The 18,395-nt window shown below is 45.6% G+C and overlaps 1 protein-coding gene across 2 annotated transcripts in view; it reads right to left on the bottom strand.

The window, feature by feature from the left end:
* Positions 1-12,822: 12,822 nt before the first annotated feature.
* Positions 12,823-18,395, bottom strand: part of JAK3 (Janus kinase 3) — a 197,953-nt gene continuing 192,380 nt past the window's right edge. For both annotated transcript variants that reach the window (XM_077475550.1, XM_077475549.1), the window contains exon 24: positions 12,823-13,155. In XM_077475550.1, coding sequence (XP_077331676.1) covers positions 13,036-13,155 — 120 coding nt within the window. In that variant the 3' untranslated portion in view covers positions 12,823-13,035. The remainder of the gene's footprint in view (positions 13,156-18,395) is intronic.

The following is an 18,395-nucleotide window of genomic DNA, read 5'->3' as shown; positions in this document are numbered from 1 at the left end:
TTTTTGGAGAGGGAGTCGGGTCTTGTCCCCTCCCAGACCGAGTTTTTGTTAGAACTTTTGGAATATGCTGCCGGACATAATTATTTTTGGTTCGATCAGCAGTTTTACCGCCAGGACAGGGGGGTGGCCATGGGGGCAAAATATGCCCCCAGTTTGGCCAACCTGTTCATGGCAAAGTGGGAGGACGACGTCATCGATGCCCCTAGGAGACCTGAGATAGTCCTGTGGGCAAGATACATCGATGACGTCCTCCTCCTGTGGGACGGAACAGAGTCAGACTTGCGTTCATTCATGATTACTCTGAATGAGAATGACAGGGGGATCAAATTGAGTTTTGAGGCCAGCCAAAAGAGGTCAAATTTCTTGACCTCAATATAAGGAAGGTGGGAGAGGAGTTTATAACATCCACATATTTCAAGTCCAATGATAGGAACTCCTACATTCCTATAGATAGCTGCCATTTTCAACCATGGCTGAAGGCTGTCCCTCTGGGGCAATTTTTACGCCTCAGACGGAACTGTTCAAATGGTGTAAAGTTTGATGAACAGGCAGCGATCCTATCAAGGAGGTTTTTGGAGAAGGGATATGACCCTATCTCCCTTGAGGCGACAGTGAGGACAGCCCGAGAAAGAGATAGGTCATTACTATTGGCAGATAGACAGAATTTGAGAGCTAACACTCAGGGTGGGATACCGTTCATCACGACTTTTTCAGTGCAACACTGTGGTGTGAGAAACCTGATTCAAAAACATTGGCACTTGTTGACCAGTGATCAGGTTCTCAACACTGTCTTACCTAAAAAACCACAAATAATTTTTAAAGGGGCCTCGTCTTTGGGGAGTAAAATTGCCCCCAGTGTACAGGACCCGCCTAGGGCAAATAGATGTTTTTTTCAGAACCTAACGGGTTATTACAAGCGTAAGAACTGTCAAGTTTGCACTTTGAACTCCTATAGGGGTTCAAAGATTTCTAGCATCGTGTCCTCGAGCACCACCAGAACATATGAAATAGAACCATTTATCACCTGCTCTTCGGAGGCTGTGGTTTATCTTTTACAGTGCCCCTGTGGCCTCCAATATATAGGGCGGACCAAGAGGGCACTCCACGTCAGGTTGAATGAAAATATAGGGAATATCAGGCGTGGGTTTGACAAACATCCCGTGTCTAGACATTACGATCAAATGCACAAGAGAGTTCCATTGGGTACCTTGTTTGTTGGCATTGATAAATATAGGCCCCATTGGAGGGGTGGATCCCTGGTCAGGGAGATATCTAAGCTCGAAATGGCCTGGATCCACAAACTAAAGACATATGCCCCGTTTGGCCTCAATGTGGACACCGATGTAAATGCCTTCATTAACAATTCCTAACCTGTGTTTTTTTGTGTTGCATTTCAACCTAGATAGTACATAAGCAATTTGATTATATTTTTATTGTATATATTCTTTCTCTACATTTGGGGTGGGCCTTCGCTCTGGGTCGGTCGGCGATCTAGATGAGGTGATCTACACCAAGCATATCCCTAAAAAGATTAGTTGATGACCTTATTTTGGCTGTATTATCTGTGAGATGGGGGTAAGGTGAGATTTAGAATATATTTTTTTCTTGCCTCTGTTCCCTCTTCCTGTTATGATTAGGTAGAGGTTCAGCCATGTCCTGTTTGGGGATCACTATGGGAGAATTGAGACTACTGCCCCATGATGTATCGTATTGGATAATATATATAATTTTTCCTTTATTTTCCCCCTGTCTTTACATTTTTATATATATTTTTTATATATATATCTTTCTCATATTATTTTTTTCATTTTCTATTTTTATTCCTAAATTTATTATTTTTCATATTTAATTTTTATACTCATTTTCATTCATCTTTTTTGTATTACTTAATTCATTTCTCTTGCCTACATATCTCATTTAAAACATTGTTTGCATTAAAAAGTTTGTGCATGTGCGTGGGGAATTTTTCTCCAAACACACACATGCCCAGTCTTCAAATTTGATGTGCAATATGGAGATGAATTATACAGATTATCTTTTTACAGCAAATATGGATCACCCTTTTTTGCAGTAAATATTTATTTGTGGTTTTATTTATAATATAAAAAAAAAAAAATCTTTATATATATATTTATATATATATATTGTACAGGACTGGGCTGGGTCCTGGAAGGACGCTATATTTCCCCTCTGTTTGGGTTGTGGTCTCTTTAAGGGAATAAAAATTGATTAACCCACCTGTTAAGGAAGTGTCTTTAAAAAACAAGACAGGAAGTGGTAGATGGGTGTGGAGGAGTGGAGAAGACATGGAGGATGGTGGATGGTGTTTATTTTGGACTGCAGCAGCTGAAGTGGACAGCAGTGTCCTGTTTGGAAGGCTCCTGGCAGGGGAAGCTACCTGCCATCAAGATCAAGCTCTGTTTTGATAAGGACAGCTGTTCTGGACTTTGCAAGTCGGTGAGACTACAAACCTTTTTTCCTTTTGTTTTTGGCTGCTGTAAAGCTATTTAAGTTAATAAACCCTTTGTTGTATGAAAAGCCTGTGTCCTGCGATCTACCTGGTCCCCCGAACATTACAAGTGGTGGAGAATGCGGGCAGGACAAAGTAACAGGCGCTTTTCTTGCTATTTTTTTTTTTGCATTGGATTTGAACTGACATTTAAAGGGACAGTACAGTGAATTTATGTCCTGGGTTAAAGCTGCACAACTGTTGAAAGCTGAAACAATGGAGGAGCTAAGTAAACAGCTGTCCTTGGCTAATATGCAAGCGCAGACTCGCCATGAGGAAGCTAATCAGCGATTAGCAACCCAGCTGAAGGTACAAAAAATGCACCACAATAAGGCGCTGGCTCTGCAACAAGAAAATACTCGCCTGTTGGTGGCCCAGTTAGCAGCCCAGCAAGCGACCCAACAAGGGGTGATGCAGGCTCAGATAACTGCCTTAAAAGAAGCAGTGCAGCAGCTTTCTCAGGGCCGTGAACAAGTGGCCGTTGCCCCTGGCAACCAGGTGACCATAAGGGCAAGCCATTTCTTGCAGAAGTTGTCCCTGAGTGATGACGTAGAGGCGTTTTTGGCAACATTTGAGAGGACGGCAGAGAGAGAAGGGTGGCCCCAGGACCAGTGGGCCGGCTTAATTGCTCCTTTCCTCACCGGAGATCCTCAAAAAGCCTATTTTGACCTACCACCAGAACATGCTAAAGATTATCAAAAACTAAAGGCAGAAATACTGGCTCGGTTGGGAGTGACTACGGCTGTTCGGGCCCAACGAGTGCACCAATGGAAGTATCGTTCAAACCGGCCACCGCGATCTCAAATGCATGACCTGGTGCAACTTGTAAAAAAATGGCTGCAGCCTGAAGTGTTGTCTGGCCCCCAAATTGTGGAGCGGGTCGTGCTGGACCGACACTTAAGGTCACTGCCAGACGACCTTCAACGGTGGGTCAGCCATGGAGACCCCAAAACCGTGAACCACCTTGTCGAGATGGTGGAACGATATACAGTGGTGGAGGATCTGCTTGGCCCCGCCAAGCGTCAAGGGCCCAGTCTGCCAAGGCCTTTCCGACCAACTGCCGCCCTTCGAAAGGATGTCCCCAGGAGCCCTGGAACCAACACCCCGGAAGGCCAAGAGTCACACCCGTTACCCCCTCAGCGACCTGTTCCTGATCGGAGAGGAGGGGATGTACATACCTGGGCCCACTGCCCATTGCAGGAAGAACCCATGGAATGCGGGGTTCTTCGGAGGGGGTCTTTTTATGCCCATAAAGCGTGTACAACACATCTTGACCTTGGAGAGGGGAAGTTTGAGTGTGAAGTCCAAGTGAACCACCACCCTGCACAGGCTTTGCTGGACTCTGGAAGCATGGTAACCCTGGTTCACCCTAGAGTAATTGGGAAGATCGGTCCGGAAAGCAAAATTTTGTGGGTTGTGTGCATTCATGGTGACACTAGAGAGTACCCTCTCATCTCGGTGTCCATCTCCACAGCATGTGGCACTGGTACTCAAGAGGTGGGGGTGGTAAAGAACTTGGTACATGACGTTATCATAGGACGTGACTGTCCGTTATTTGCAAAACTTTGGAGACAAGGAGAACTATCTGAAAGGTCCAGAGACTGGGAAGAAACTATTACCTCTGTTCCTGTTGTTGAGGGTAATAACCCTGAGATGCCACATATTCGTAATATGGACCTAGTTGATAAAAACGCCAAGACTTTGGTTAATAATGATGAAAATAGTGCTGATACTGTTAAGGATGTCAATATGTGGGGTTCTCAGACCTACCTGAACACTGAGGGGGGGGAACCTTCCCCGCTTCAGGTAATGCTGGGGGAAGAGGATGAGGAAATGGCCTCTACCCCTGACTTGCCAGATTTGGGTGTTCCCCAGGGGGCATTTGGTACTGCCCAGATGCAGGACCCCACTTTGGCCAGGGCACGGGAACAGGTTGTAGTAATAAATGGGGAGCCCCAAGAGCCAGGTGCTAATGAGCGGTGGCCACATTTTTCAATATGTAATGAATTGCTTTATCGGGTTACTAAAGTGAGAGAAAATGTGGTAGAACAATTATTGGTACCCCAACAGTATAGACGCAAGGTCCTGGACCTGGCCCATGATGATGTTTTAGGGGGACACCTGAGAGTTGAAAAGACGGAGGCACGGATCGCCGACCGATTTTACTGGCCAGGCTTGAAAGCAGAGGTAAGGAGATAATGTACCTCTTGTCCCACCTGTTGACCGCTCCGGCGACCCATTTCAGGAGCCCGTTGGTCCCTCTGCCCATAATTGAGGTCCCATTCGAGAGGATAGCCATGGATATAGTGGGTCCCTTGGTAAAGTCAGCTCAAGGTCATTCTTACATACTGGTGATCCTCGACTATGCCACTCGATATCCTGAGGCGCTACCCCTGCGGAATACCTCCTCTAAGGCTATTGCACGGTTGTTATTCCAGTTGTTTACACGGACAGGTTTTCCCAAGGAAATTCTCACAGACCAGGGCACCCCGTTTATGTCGAAGGTTATGGCTGATGTGTGCAAACTGTTCCGGATAAAACAGCTGCGCACATCGGTCTACCATCTGCAAACAGATGGATTGGTAGAACGTTTTAATAAGACCCTTAAGTCTATGCTCAAGAGAGTGGTACAAAGGGATGGGAAAGACTGGGACTGCCTGTTACCAGCTCTCCTATTTGCTATCCGAGAAGTGCCCCAGGCCTCCACTGGGTTTTCGCCCTTTGAATTGGTATATGGGTGGAGACCTCGTGGATTACTGGACTTTGTTAAAGAAGAATGGGAAAGTGAACCAATTCAGCATAAAAGTGTTCTTGAATATGTCTCTCAAATGCAGGAGAGGATCCGAACTGTGATGCCGCTAGTTAAGGAACATTTACAAAAAACCCAGGAGGCTCAACGACGGGTCTATAATAGGGCAGCCAAAATTAGGAACTTCCAAGTAGGGGATCGAGTAGCAGTGTTGATTCCCACTGTGGAAAGTAAGTTCTTGGCCAGATGGCAAGGCCCTTTCGAGGTTGTAGAAAAAGTGGGAGAGGTAAATTATAGAGTCCACCAGCCAGGCAAGAGGAAACCCTTCCAGATATATCATGTAAACTTGTTAAAGCCCTGGACAGACAGGGAACCGGTGACCTCCCTGGCTAGTACAAAACTTGAGCCTCGGGTTGGGGTGGAGAGTGTCCAAGTAGCAAATACCCTGTCTAAAACCCAAAGTCAGCAGGCAAAGGAGTTCTTGCAGAGAAATAAAGAAAAATTTTCAGACTTGCCAGGGCTCACTAGTGTCATAGAGCATGATATTGTCACAGAACCAGGAGTCAAAGTTTTTGTCCGGCCCTACCGCATCCCAGAGGCTCAAAGGAAGGCCGTTTCAGAGGAAGTTAAAAAGATGTTAGACCTAGGGATTATTGAGGAATCGCAGAGTGAGTGGTCGAGCCCGATTGTGTTGGTACCGAAGCCCAACGGGACTCTGCGATTTTGCAATGATTTCCGGAAACTTAATGAAGTTTCCCGGTTTGATGCCTACCCCATGCCCCGGGTAGATGAGCTTATCGAGAGACTAGGTCGAGCCAGGTATATCACTACGTTAGACCTTACCAAGGGGTATTGGCAAATACCGTTGACTAAGGCCGCTAGAGAGAAAACTGCTTTTTCTACCCCAGAGGGGAGTTTTCAATACAAAAGGATGCCTTTTGGATTGCAAACTGCTCCAGCCACGTTCCAGAGAGCAATGGATAGGATTTTACGACCTCACCGGAAGTATGCCTCAGTGTACTTGGACGATATAGACATTTTTAGCAAAGACTGGGAATCACATTTGCCCAAAGTGCAGGCAGTGCTGGACTCTCTTTGGAAGGAGGGGTTTACAATAAACCCTGAAAAATGTGCTTTGGGAATGGAGGAGGTGAAATACCTGGGTTATATCGTGGGTAGAGGGGTAGTGAAACCTCAGGTCAACAAGATAGAGGCTATACAGAATTGGCCCCGCCCCCTCACAAAAAAGCAGGTACGTGCATTCCTGGGCATGGTGGGATACTACAGGAGGTTTGTACCCAACTTTGCCACGTTGGCGGCTCCGTTGACCGATCTGACTAAGGGTCGGAAATCGGTCATGGTGGAGTGGAATGCAGACGCTGAGAAGGCTTTTTTGGAGCTCAAGTCGGCGCTGTGCCAACACCCTGTCCTGGTAGCACCCAATTTTTCAAAAGAGTTTGTTGTCCAGACTGATACTTCCGATGTAGGATTGGGAGCGGTGTGGTCACAGGTTATTCATGGCGAGGAACACCCAATAGTCTTCCTCAGCAGGAAGTTAACACCAGCGGAGAAAAACTATGCCATAATTGAACGAGAGTGTCTGGCCATTAAGTGGGCTCTGGAATCCCTCAGATATTACCTTTTGGGGAGGAAGTTTAGGTTGATTTCTGACCATGCCCCTTTAACATGGCTGAGGCAGGGAAAAGGGACTAATGCCAGGGTTACCCGGTGGTTCCTGGCACTCCAGGAATTTAAATTTGTAGTGGAGCATAGTCCCGGGAGACTGCATCAAAATGCAGATGCCCTCTCCCGAGTCCATTGTTTGAGCTCCACTGTTGCCTCCACCTCCTTGGCGTTGGGGCACAGGGGAGGGATATGTACAGGACGCCGTGGCTGGGTCCTGGAAGGACGCTATATTTCCCCTCTGTTTGGGTTGTGGTCTCTTTAAGGGAATAAAAATTGATTAACCCACCTGTTAAGGAAGTGTCAGGAACAAGACAGGAAGTGGTAGATGGGTGTGGAGAAGACATGGTGGATGGTGGATGGTGTTTATTTTGGACTGCAGCAGCTGAAGTGGACAGCAGTGTCCTGTTTGGAAGGCTCCTGGCAGGGGAAGCTACCTGCCATCAAGATCAAGCTCTGTTTTGATAAGGACAGCTGTTCTGGACTTTGCAAGTCGGTGAGACTACAAACCTTTTTTCCATTTGTTTTTGGCTGCTGTAAAGCTATTTAAGTTAGTTATAGTTATAGTTATAGTTATAGTTATAGTTTGTTAGGTTGAATAAAGACACCAGTCCATCCAGTTCAACCTGAGAGAGTGTCTACAATTGTCCCTATCCCTGTACATTGCACACTCATGTCCCTGCCCTCAAGGAGCCCATCATCCAAGGTCCCTATTCATATACTAGGGCCAATTTTGGACAGAAGCCAATTAACCTACCTGCATGTCTTTGGATTGTGGGAGGAAACTGGAGTACCCAGAGGAAACCCACGCAGGCACAGGGAGAACATGCAAACTCCAGGCAGGTAGTGTCGTGGTTGAGATTTGAACCAGTGACCTTCTTACTGCTAGGTGAGAGTGCTAACCTCTACACCACTGTGCTGCCCACCCTTTGTTGTATGAAACCCTTTGTTGTATGAAAAGCCTGTGTCCTGCGATCTACCTGGTCCCCCAAACATTACAATATATATATATATATATATATATATATATATATATATATAATTTGTGTTCTTTTTTTATATAAATTTCTTATATCTTCATTTGTTGATCGCATTTCGTGTCTCCACTACACGTTTTGGATCTACTTCCGGTTTGGTTTTGTATATAAGTGAGCTCCTCAATGAGGACTAACTCAGTTCTCAGTCATTTTTTGTATTCTTTTGGTTTTGTTTTCTTAACCGAGTGAATTTCAGGTGATGGCGAACCATCGGGAGCGAGTTTTTGGTCTTCCTTTTATTTATTTTTCCCAATCCTTTTTTTGTGATGTCTGTTCATTGGGACCGAGGCTTGGTTTTCTAACTCCTCGCTGTTCCCTTGTAGGACATACATTGGTTAGGTAAATTGGGGAGATAATAATTCTCCATCATCGGCGCGGATCGAGAGTGAGGCTTGGCCCGCAACCACATAGTGTGTGTAGACGCACACGTAAGATGGCCGCGGATTGAGAGCGAGGCTTGGCCCGTGATCATGTGACGCTTTGTTGATGAATGGACATCCAAGATGGCCGCTGACCCAGAGCGAGGCTTGGGTATGGGAATGGGTATATATGGGGTGACGTCGTAAGCCGCCCGTGCCCCTGGACGACATAAGTTATTACGAAACGCGTAGGCCAGAGCGACGTACGCACGTCACCTCAGTCGTGTTCGCTTGACATACACCAGGAAGGACGGGTTGGTCTTTTGGCGTGTGTCCGGCCGACGCACGCTTCTTATCGAGCCTGTTATTACTTTTTCTATGTAAGTGCATTTATTTTTGATTTTAAATTAAAAGTCATTGGTTTTACACTATCTGGAGCCTATGTTTTCCCTATATGATACTACGCTGAGTGAGGAGTGTAATATGGAGTGACGATAGTGACCGCCATAACCCCATCTTGTGGAGGATCTGGGACCGATCAAAGGGTACAATAATCTGGATGTCCATCTAAGCTTATTTCGCCTGTTGTGACCCTCTTTAACGGGGGGTCGCCTCAAGTTGGTAAGGAGCCAATCTATATATTTGGTGATGGGAAAGTGCGCATTGTCTTTGGAGAGAAAGGAATAGTGTGTTTTAATCAAGTTATCTATATGAAGACTCCTCACTGGTGTTGGATTAACCATATGGACATTTCACACTAATAATAGGATATATAACCACATGGACGTTAGCTAGTGTTGATACTGTTTAAATTACTGTTTAAATTATTGCTTTATTATTATATATTTATAATTTTAGGTACATATTTTGTTTTTGGGCTATTTTATGTTTTTTGTTCTATTGGATTTTTTTCATTGGTCTTTTACTACACAGTGTCTTTTTCTTTCTTTTTTGTCACATTAATAATACGTCATTGTGTTTCACTTGAGAGAAGTAGTGGTGCACATAGATGCACATATATGTATATGTGCCATATTTAGAGGTGACTTCATAGGCACAACATTTATGGTTTGTATTTTGTTTTTGACTCCACACATACACACATCCTGTTTATTCTGGGATTTTGAGGTTAAGCGCAGTTTCACTTTTTTTTTTTCCTACGCTCACTTGTGTATTTTTGGTATACATTAGAATTGCAGCTTCCGACCACTTTTGATCCTGAATATCCCGTAGCGCAGTTTTTTCCCTTTTTTCTGTTTACTAACACCCACCAATACCCTGCAACACTCTGCAATGCTCTGCAACACCCGCCAATACCCTGCAACACTCTGCAATACCCTGCAACACTCTGCAATGCTCTGCAACACCCGCCAATACCCTGCAACACTCTGCAATACCCTGCAACACTCTGCAATGCTCTGCAATACCCTGCAACGCTCTGCAATACCCTGCAACACTCTGCAATGCTCTGCAACACCCATCAATACCCTGCAACACTCTGCAATGCTCTGCAACACCCGCCAATACCCTGCAACACTCTGCAATGCTCTGCAACACCCGCCAATACCCTGCAACACTTTGCAATACCCTGCAACACTCTGTAACACCCGCCAATACCCTGCAACACTCTGCAATGCTCTACAACACCCGCCAATACCCTGCAATGCTCTGCAACGCAATACTCTGCAACGCCATACTCTGAGATACCCAGCCATACTCAGAGATACCCAGCCATACTCGGAGATACCCAGCCATACCCAGCCATAGTCGGTAATACCCTGCAATACCCAGCAATAGACATCCCCCCCCTCCCACCGCCCTCCGGTGCTTCTACCGACTCGCCAATACGATCAAAGCCAGAATCTTTTTTTTTTTTTTTTTCAGGCTTCCCAGCTTATAGGTGAGATGTGGGATCTTATTGACCCCATATCTCACTGTAAAGGGGACCTGTCATGCCATATTCCTATTACAAGGGATGTTTACATTCCTTGTAATAGGAATAAAAGTGATCAAAAAATGTCAAACTAAAATAAATAAAGTAAAATTAACAATAAAAATTTTTTTTTTTAAAGCACCCCTGTCCCCATGTGCTCTCATGCAGGAGCGAATGCATACGTAAGTCCCACCCACATATGAAAACGGTGTTCAAACCACACATGTGAGGTATCGCTGTGAACGTTAGAGTGAGAGCAATAATTCTAGCCCTAGACCTCCTCTGTAACTCAAAACATATAACCAGTAAAAAAAATGCCTATGGGGATTTTTAAGTAGCGACGTTTGGCGCCATTCCACGAGCGTGTGCAATTTTGAAGAGTGACATGTTAGGTATCTATTTACTCAGCGTAACTTCATCTTTCACATTATGCAAAAATTGGGCTAACTTTACTGTGTTTTTTTTTAAGCACAAAACAGTTTAAAAAAAAAAAAAAAGCATTCAAAAAATTGCTGCGCAAATACTGTGTGAGATAAAAAGTTGCAACGACCACCATTGTATTCTCCAGGGAGTTTGCTAAAAGAACATATATAATGTTTTGGGATTCTATGTAATTTTCTAGCAAATAAATGATGGTTTTTACATGTAGAAGAAAAATGTCAGAATGGTCCTTGGTGCTCCAAAACGTCTGATGGTGTTCCTTGCATGTTGGGCCTCTGTATGTGGCCACACTGTGTAAAAGTCTCACACATGTGTAATCGACGTACTCGGGAGTAATAGCAGAATGTGTTTTGGGGTGTAATTTGTGGTATGCATATGCTGTGTGTGAGAAATAAACTGATAATATGTCAATTTTGTGAAAAAAAAGTAAAAAAAAATCTTGATTTTGCAAAGAATTGTGGGAATAAATAACAACTTCAAAAAACTCATCATGCCTCTTACTAAATACCTTGGAATGTCTTCTTTCCAAAAAGGGGTAATTTGGGGGGTATTTGTACTTTTCTGGCATGTAAGGGTCTCAAGAATTGAAATAGGCCGTCAGTACTTCAGGTGTGATCAATTTTCAGATATTGGCACCATAGCTTGTGGACTCTATAACTTTCACAAAGACCAAATAATATCCACCAATTTGTACTTATTTTTACCAAAGATATGTAGTAGTATAAATTTTGGCCAAAATTTATGAAGAAAAAATTACTAATCTGCTAAATTTTATAACAGAAACAAAGAAAAATTCATTTTTTTCCAGAATTTTCTGTATTTTTTCTTTTATAGCACAAAAAATAAAAAACCGAACGGTGATTAAATACCACCAAAAGAAAGCTCCATTTGTGTGAAAAAAAGGACAAAAATTTCATATAGGTCCAGTGTTGCATGACTGAGTAATTGTCATTCAAAATGTGAGAGCACCGAAAGCTGAAAATTGGTCTGGTTATTAAGGGTGTTTAAGTGCCCAGTGGTCAAGTGGTTAATAATGTTAAGTTTCCAAAGTCTAATTTTAATTCTGTCCTCTGTTAACCATGGAGGTGCTTTCTGTGATGTATCATGAGGATAAACACTGCAGTTTTGGTTACTGAAGCCCTAGTGTGCACTTCAATCAAAATTATTTGGCAAACAATGGAATAGCTATGACTTACCTTCCAAAGGATTTAAACTTGATTTAGATTGGATTCAATCAAACTGAGTTCTTATGGTTAGGAGTGGTTAGGGCAGAAAAATATTGTTTGTGTATGAGATTGCAGGGTGCAAAGGGATAAGCGATTTATAAATTACAACTGTATATTCCAACTTACAATCAAAATCAACTTCCCTGTGTATACCGTATAAATCAAATGTGTTGTCAACTATATTTTTAGATATATCATTGATCGGGAGCGATCAATCAGAAAATAAAGCCTTTATTTATCAGAGTGTGTATGACCATTTTACAATTTCCACTTGTGTTACAGTAATTACAGAGTATTTTGTAGGTACAAAAACTATTCAACAAGTTTGTGGTGTATAGTATGATTAGATTAGATGACAGTGATTAGATTCAGACTTTTTTAAGCATTACCCCTAAATCCATGCCCAATATTCAGCAATATGTAGCCATGCTCAGTTTTTTTGCTACAGCACACCACTCATTATACAGATGTCCATCTAATGATTAATTTCTGTTGGATGGAGACAAACACTAACAGATTGAAATTCAGCCGGTCCCCGGTGATGCATCTATGGCGTACTTTACTATTATCCTCACTGGCATATAAAATATCAGTAAGCAGAGATATGTAGGTCTCTGAAAGACCATAATCAAAGATGCAACTGTTTTTAGCTCCACCCCCCCCCCCCCCCCCCCAACTGACAGTAAAAAAAAATGAAAGGGGCATGTAAGAGTGAGTGTCAACATGAAAACCCCAATCCTACAGTCAGGACCATCATTTTTTAATAAAAATAAAATAATTCATAGATGCAGCAGAAAATTCCTTTAAATATGCTGAAAGCAGGCACAGTCACTTGCTTTTGTTTTTCTCTTTCTCATTGAAAGTACTTTACAGCACCCATAAGCATCCCATAAAGATGAACTTTATTTATGTGTCTGAAAATAGACATACAAAAAATGGTTCATAGATGATTTAGTGTAGCGTGTTTATGTGAGTGGCTTATTGGGATAAATGACTGTATGCGGACATCTGGAAAGTTTAAGCAGAATTCAGTCTATAAGATATTAAATTATAATAAATGTTATTAAAGTTGTGCAGATCTGAAAATCAGTTGTTTATTCAGCTGCAGGACCCACTCTGGATCATCTTCCTTAGTTGTTCACATTGGTGTTCCAGAACACTAAATGAAGGCCTCTCAGAAGGGACGAAGGACCAACATGACAGCATCATCTTATGTACCTGAAAGGACAAGTTTTATATGAGCAGAACCTTTATAGTAAGCACAGTATTATTGACATAAAATAGTGCAAGCTGCATTGTTATTCAGCATTTGATTTATTATGTGCAATAATCTGCATCAAAGACCAGCTTTACAAGATCTAAAGTAGTAGTTTTCTAAGGTTTTCTCTTTGTGAGCTTCATTGTGTTATAACTAGGACTACTTAGCATGGTCACTTCTAATGTTTAAAAAATGGCAAATGGCAAAAGCTAAGTGCCAGCATGACATGTGAAGGATCTAATCCACAGTCGGTTAAACCACCCGTTACAAATAGTGATGGACGAACTTCCGACGGGACGTTTCGCGAACGCGAAATGCGAACGGACCCAAACGTTCGCGAAACCGACCGTTCGCCGCGGGCCCCATTGACTTCAATGGGAGGCGAACTTTGCAAACCTTCATGTCGAATTTGCGGCCACGTGGTAATTATTAGGGGGTAAAACGTAGTCCCACCATCTGGACAATGACATAATACATGTATGAGGTGAATTTGGGATCGATAACTACAAGCATTTTTATTTTATTTGGGAAATTGTTCTAACAATTCAGGACTATGGAGTTAATGAAGGCAATGGAGGAGAGGGAAGGTCAGGGACCAGGGTAGGCAAAGAAGAGGGTGCAGGAGATGATCACCAGCAGCGTGACATACCGGAATGACACATGCACCGTGATAGAGGCATCTGACAGCAGCACCGTAATACAGAGCACTGACAGCAGCACCGTGACATACAGCGCTGACAGCAGCACCGTGACATACAGCGCTGACAGCAGCACCGTGACATACAGCGCTGACAGCAGCACCGTGACATACAGCGCTGACAGCAGCACCGTGACATACAGCGCTGACAGCAGCACCGTGACATACAGCGCTGACAGCAGCACCGTGACATACAGCGCTGACAGCAGCACCGTGACATACAGCGCTGACAGCAGCACCGTGACATACAGCGCTGACAGCAGCACCGTGACATACAGCGCTGACAGCAGCACCGTGACATACAGCGCTGACAGCAGCACCGTGACATACAGCACTGACAGCAGCACCGTAAGCAGCCCCAGGAGGAAGTCAGCACAGCACAGGGATGGTGTGATCCCCTCATAATAAGAACCCCCAGGAGGAAGTCAGCACAGCACAGGGATAGTGTGATCCCTTCATAATAAGAACCCCCAGGAGGAAGTCAGCACAGCACAGGGATATCATAAGCAGCCCCAGTAGAAATATGACACCGCTCAACCTCTTCAAAGAGGAGGGTAGGGGCATATAGTACGGTGTGCTTTTTTGGGTCAAGGAAGTGAGCCAAATGAATTAAGAAGGTCTGTGTGCTTGATTAAAAAAATAGTTTATAGACATATACATGGTCTACTGGTCACATGTGTTGAATTCCTCCGAGATCCATGCCTCATTCATTTTTAGAAATGTGAGGTAGTTAACACTGTGGTGAGCTAGGCGAGTACGCTTATCGGTCACAATCCCCCCTGCTGCGCTGAACGTCCTTTCGGACAGGACACTGGATGAGGGGCAAGCCAACAGTTCGATTGCAAATTGGGCAAGCTCTGGCCAGAGGTCAAGCCTGCCCACCCAGTAGTCTAGGGGTTCATCACTCCTCAGAGCGTCCACATCGGCCGTTAACCCAATGTAGTCGGACACCTGACGGTCTAGGCGTTCCCTGATGCTGGATCCGGATGACACCTGTCGATGGGTCGGCTGAAAGAATGACCTCATATCCGAAGTCACCAACACATCTTCAAACCGGCCTCTTCTTGCAGGCGCTGTTGGATTGGTACCCGCAAATCCTTCTCTGGGAGTGGGAATTGCTCCTCTGCCAGCGCACGCAAAAGCAGAATGCAGCATTTCTCGAAGCAAGGCCTGGAAGTGCTGCATTCTGACAGCCCTCTGCGACGGCGGTAACATTTCCGCCATTTTGTGTTTGTACCGGGGGTCTAAGTACGTTGCCACCCAGTACTGGTCCTTGACCCTCATGCTTTTTATACGGGGGTCCCTATTAAAACACTGGAGCATGAAGGCCCCCATTTGCACTAAAGTGGAAGCGGTGTGGTGGCCTGGCTCCTGCTCATCATCCAGGATAATGTCGTCCTCTTCATTCTCCTCTCCCCATCCTCGCACAACAGGGATCCCAGAAAGGTTTAAAGCATGCTCTTCTTGCTCCTGCTCATCCGCCCCGGCACCATCCTCCTCTGACTCCTCATCAGACTCCTGTTGTTGACTTGTCTCAGATAGAGTAGCCCCCCCTGGGAATTCATCCAGCATTGCGACTTCCTCATCTTCCCGCTCCTGCTCCTCCACAGCCTGATCAATGACACGACGCAATGCACGCTCCAGAAAGAAGGCATAAGGTACCATGTCACTGATGGCGCCATGGCTGCGACTGACCAGTTTGGTGATCTCCTCAAATGGCCGCAGAAGTCTGCATGTGTCGCGCATGAGCAGCCACTGGCGCGGTGAAAAAAAACCCAGCTCCCCAGAACCGTTTCTTTCGCAGAGTTCATACAGGTAGACGTTAACTGCACGTTTCTGCTGGAGCAGCCTATCAAGCATATAGAAGGTTGAGTTCCATCGCGTCGGGCAATCGCAAATAAGACGTCTGACCGGCAGATGGTGTCGCCGCTGAATGTCAGCAAGGCGAGCCATGGCCGTGTAAGATCTTCTGAAATGGGCCGAGATTTTCCTTGCCTGCCGCAAGATGTCCTGGACCCCAGGGTATTTGACAAGGAATCGCTGCACGACCAAGTTTAAGACGTGTGCCATGCACGGCACGTGCGTGATTTTGCCCTGTTTCAATGCGCTAAGCAGATTGGCACCGTTGTCACACACCACTTTACCAACTGTCAAATTGAGCGGTGTTAGCCACTCATCTGCCTGTGAACGCAAAGCTGAAAGGAGTGCCGGGCCAGTGTGGCTCTTTGCTTCCAGGCACAACAGACGCAGCACGGCATGGCAACGTCTCACCTGGCATGTGGAATAGGTTCTGGGGAGCTTGGGCGGTGCAGTGGAAGAGACGCTAGCAGCGGAAAAGGAGGAGGCAGCTGAGGAGGAGAGGGAGGAGGATGGAGTAGGAGGAGGAGAAGAAGAGTCAGGCCTGCATGCAATCCGTGGCGGTAAAACCAAATCTACACGGGTGCCACGGGTTACATGCTTGACGGCCGTCAGAAGGTTCACCCAGTGGGCAGTAAAACTGATATACCTTCCCTGCCCGTGTTTGCTAGACCACGTGTCTGTGGTCAGATGTATCTTGGCACCGACACTGTGTGCCAGAGATACATTCACTTGCCGCTGAACATGGCCATATAGCTCTGGGATGCCCTTCTCTGAGAAATACTTCCTTCCTGGGACCTTCCATTGTGGTGTTCCAATGGCCACAAATTTGCGAAAGGCCTCCGAGTCCACCAGTTTATATGGCAGTAGTTGGCGGGCTATGAGTTCTGACAAGCCAGCCGCCAACCGTTGGGCAAGAGGGTTATCCGGCATCATCATTTTTTTACGCTCAAACATTAGGCCCACGGAAGCCTGCCTTTTTGCAGAAAAATGTGAGCTTGGCGTGATGGAAGGTGGAGTGGAGGACAATTGTGAGGAGAGAGGAGAAGGAGAAGTAGAAGACGAGGCTGGACGGTGAGAGCCTGCAGTGTGGCTTTGTGTGTTCCGTTGCTCCCACTGGGCTCGGTGATGGCTGCTCATGTGCCTTCTTAAGGCGGTCGTCCCTAGGTGAGTATTGGGCTTACCGCGACTAACGCGTTGACTGCAAAGATTGCAGATGGCAACGCTATTGTCAGCAGCGGACACGTTAAAAAAAGCCCACACTGCGGAGCCATGTGCCGGTGTCCTGGGAGCGCCAGATGTGACCGTACATGGTCGATGACTCGCTCCTGATACATTTGCAGTCTGCTTTGTCCCTGCTGTGCAATGTAAGTCATTGCTGCTTCTCCTCCCTATCTGCTGGTCCATATCTCCCTCTGAACTCCCCTCCTCTTCCTCTCTTGTGGGCACCCACGTGACATCACTAGACACGTCATCATCAACGTCACCTTCCCCACCGCTATAAGTAGAGATCTCGGAGTAGGCAGCAACACCGGGGACCAACCTCCTCCTTGGGCTGATCTGGGTACTGGCGTCAGACTGCTGAGTAGCGCTTGTTGCTACCTCCTCTTCCTGATCCAATACCAAGAGTGGCTGCGCATCAGAAATGTCCTCTTGATATGGATCGGAATATAATTCCAGTGACTCAAGCGGAAGGTATGTGGTGGTGGTGGTGGTGGTCGTGTTGTTGGTGGTAGTGTCTTTGGGGGTGCACATAGCAGAGAGTGAAGAAGAGGGTGCAGATCGAGAGGATGAGGAGGGTGCAGAAGAGTAAGGCTGAGCGAGCCACTCAACCAAGTCTGGTGCATCCTTTAAAGTAATTGAACGCACCTTCTGCAACTTCCCACTTTGGCTCAAGCCTGTTGCTCCTGCCCTACCCCTACCACCCCTGCGGAAGGGCCTGCCTCTTCCTCTGCATGTCATTTTTTAAATGACCCTGTGACAAAACTCTTAGTCCCTATACCGCTGAAGGACTGCTGCAGTATAGGTGAGCGGTCAGCAGTGGTGCACGTCAACCCTATCTATTGTGGACCTATAGCGGTCCTTACAGAACAGCAGACTGTACCGCACTCAAGCCTATGTACCGTAGCACCCTATACCAAGTTACCAGTCCTTATAAGAACTTTTGTGGACCAAGCAGGTTGTGTATTAGTGTTTAGCAGACTGTACGTCAGTCCCTATACCGCTGAAGGACTGCTGCAGTATAGGTGAGCGGTCAGCAGTGGTGCACGTCAACCCTATCTATTGTGGACCGATAGCGGTCCTTACAGAACAGCAGACTGTATCGCACTCAAGCCTATGTACCGTAGCACCCTATACCAAGTTACCAGTCCTTATAAGAACTTTTGTGGACCAAGCAGGTTGTGTATTAGTGTTTAGCAGACTGTACGTCAGTCCCTATACCGCTGAAGGACTGCTGCAGTATAGGGCAGCGGTCAGCAGTGGTGCACGTCAACCCTATCTATTGTGGACCGATAGCGGTCCTTACAGAACAGCAGACTGTACCGCACTCAAGCCTATGTACCGTAGCACCCTATACCAAGTTACCAGTCCTTATAAGAACTTTTGTGGACCAAGCAGGTTGTGTATTAGTGTTTAGCAGACTGT

This window comes from Lithobates pipiens, unplaced genomic scaffold, assembly GCF_037356315.1.
Source record: "Lithobates pipiens isolate NorthernLeopardFrog02 unplaced genomic scaffold, aLitPip1_a1.2 Scaffold_13, whole genome shotgun sequence".
NCBI classification, from domain to species: domain Eukaryota; kingdom Metazoa; phylum Chordata; class Amphibia; order Anura; family Ranidae; genus Lithobates; species Lithobates pipiens.
The sequence above is the reverse complement of the archived record's forward strand: the minus strand, read 5'-3'. Positions and strand labels throughout refer to the sequence as shown.